Source organism: Octodon degus, unplaced genomic scaffold (genome assembly GCF_000260255.1).
Source record: "Octodon degus isolate 3935 unplaced genomic scaffold, OctDeg1.0 scaffold00001, whole genome shotgun sequence".
Taxonomy (NCBI): Eukaryota; Metazoa; Chordata; class Mammalia; order Rodentia; family Octodontidae; genus Octodon; species Octodon degus.
In genome coordinates, this window is record NW_004524577.1 from 26,808,926 (window position 1) to 26,810,977 (window position 2,052).

General features: G+C 40.2%; 1 protein-coding gene across 4 annotated transcripts in view; it reads right to left on the bottom strand.

Moving 5' to 3' along the window:
- Positions 1 to 2,052, bottom strand: part of Srek1 (splicing regulatory glutamic acid and lysine rich protein 1) — a 42,093-nt gene that overhangs the window by 23,352 nt on the left and 16,689 nt on the right. For 2 of the 4 annotated variants that reach the window (XM_004623038.2, XM_004623037.1), the window contains 2 exons: positions 1,395 to 1,518; positions 997 to 1,112 (listed from right to left, as the gene is read on the bottom strand). In XM_004623038.2, the coding sequence (XP_004623095.1) occupies positions 997 to 1,059 (63 nt within the window). In that variant the 5' untranslated portion in view covers positions 1,060 to 1,112; positions 1,395 to 1,518. The remainder of the gene's footprint in view (positions 1 to 996; positions 1,113 to 1,394; positions 1,519 to 2,052) is intronic. The other 2 variants (XM_023705535.1, XM_004623036.2) reach the window with 1 other exon arrangement.

The window sequence follows — 2,052 nt, forward strand, 5'->3', positions numbered from 1 at the left end:
TGGTAACACAAGTCATAAAACCAATGTCACTTCTTTTGAAAACATGCCAAGTCATGCTTACACTCTTTCTTAAAACTCTTCAGTGGTTTCATATTCAAACTCCTTTACACAATCTAAAACAAAAAGCCCTACATAGAGCTGGGGAGACAGCTCTGTGGTCTAAGTGGCTGCCTTCCAAGCTCAAGGATCAGAGTTCGATACCCAGTACGGCATGCCATGCCTCCCTGGAAAACCAGGTATGTGGCACATGTCTGTAATCCCAGCACTGGGGAGGCTAAGACAGAAGGATCACTACGAGACCTATATACCAAATAAATAAAGCCCGACAAAATCACTGTTGTAACTTTCCCTTTAATCTCAAATAGCTACTATCTTTCCCTCACTTCCTATATTTTAACCACCTGACCAGCACTGCTTTAATTTTTTAAAAATCTTTTATTTGGTACAGGGTCTTGCTACTCAGCTCTGACTCATAGGAATCCTCCTGTCTCAGCCTCCCCAGCATTGGGATTACCACCACTCCCTGTTTCAGGGCCGCAGGGCACACCCAAGGCTCCAGGGCTGGCATGGCACAGCCATTGTTTTTTGGACAGAAAAATTCAGTTAGGAAGTGCAGCCATGGCTGGGTGTGGTGGCGCATGCTGTAATCGCAGCACTGGGGAGGCTGAGACAAGAGGATCACTGTGAGTCCAAACTGTATAGCAAGACCCTGTACCAAAAGAATAAAAATTAAAAAATAAAATACAGTACTGAGTTTCAATAAATTTTATAATTCACAAATTTAAATGAAACCCTACTTATTTCAGCAATAATTACAAAAGGTAACTTAAGTCAGTGATAACACAGGAAAAGACTGTAAGTGGAGATTCTGAAACCTCTCCACTTAAAAAATCACATATCTGAAGTGGAAAGTTTTATAAGCCCTTTGCTCAGCTGACTACACAGTTCAGTGTTCAGCTCTTTCATAAGTGCTGCTCACTTACGAACAGTACTTACGGTAGTCAAGGGGTTTGGGGTCGGTATGGGCAGCAGTCCTGCACCTGGCATCAGACTTGTCATGGTTGGAGCAGGGGCCAATAAAGAGAGGGCTTTGGACTCCTCTGGGATTTTACCTGCAGAGGCAAGTTCCAAACATTACAGAAAGCAAAAACACCACACCAACTTTATACTATGATTTTACAATTACCCTTGCACTTAAAAAATAATATTAATAAATGAATCTATCAGATCTGCATAAAGAAATAAATAAGAACTTAAGTCTTTCCTTTTAGCCTGCTCTACTAGGAAAAATAAAAGTGAGCAAAACTTCAAAGACTAACAATCTCATTAATGGAATATTATTTTAAAAATTGAATAATGTAGACAATTATTTAACACTTTGAGCTATGGGTCACCTGTACTGGAAACTTAATGTTCATGAACCAAACGATATCAAGCATGGACGCATTCCCAGGACGGTGTTTTCGCGGTGATCGAAAGTTGTGTTACACATGACAACCGTTCGTGTTGGCTGCATCACTAATAGCACACAGAACATCAGATACAGAAAAGAAGAACATTTTTTAAAGTTTAATCCCCAGAAATGGCAAATAACCAAATTAGTCAAAAAAAAGAAAAAGAAAAAACAAATATGTGCGAATTGAAATTTGTTCTTTACTGAGTGTCCCCAGCCTGCTGCCGAAACTCCCTGCGATGCAATTTTCGTAACACTTCAATAGATTTCACTCAAGTTCAGATAAAAAGAAAACAAAACCTACTTCATATAATCACTTTCTAATTTATTTTTGGTTTTCGTTTTTTGAGACAGGGTTTCATCATGTAGTCCAGGCTGGCCTCAAACTCACTATGGAGCCCAGGCTGGCCCTGACTTGTGGCAAACCTGCCTCAGCCTCACCAAGTGCTGGGATTGCAGGCCTGTGCTACTCTCAGGCCCAGTCTATTTATCTTCAATTGAAATGGAAATCTACACCCAGGTAACAAGGCATCTCCCAGTAGCAGTAATGCCTAAAGACTATGCCTTGGGAAACTGCAAAAAAAAAAAAAAAAAAAAAA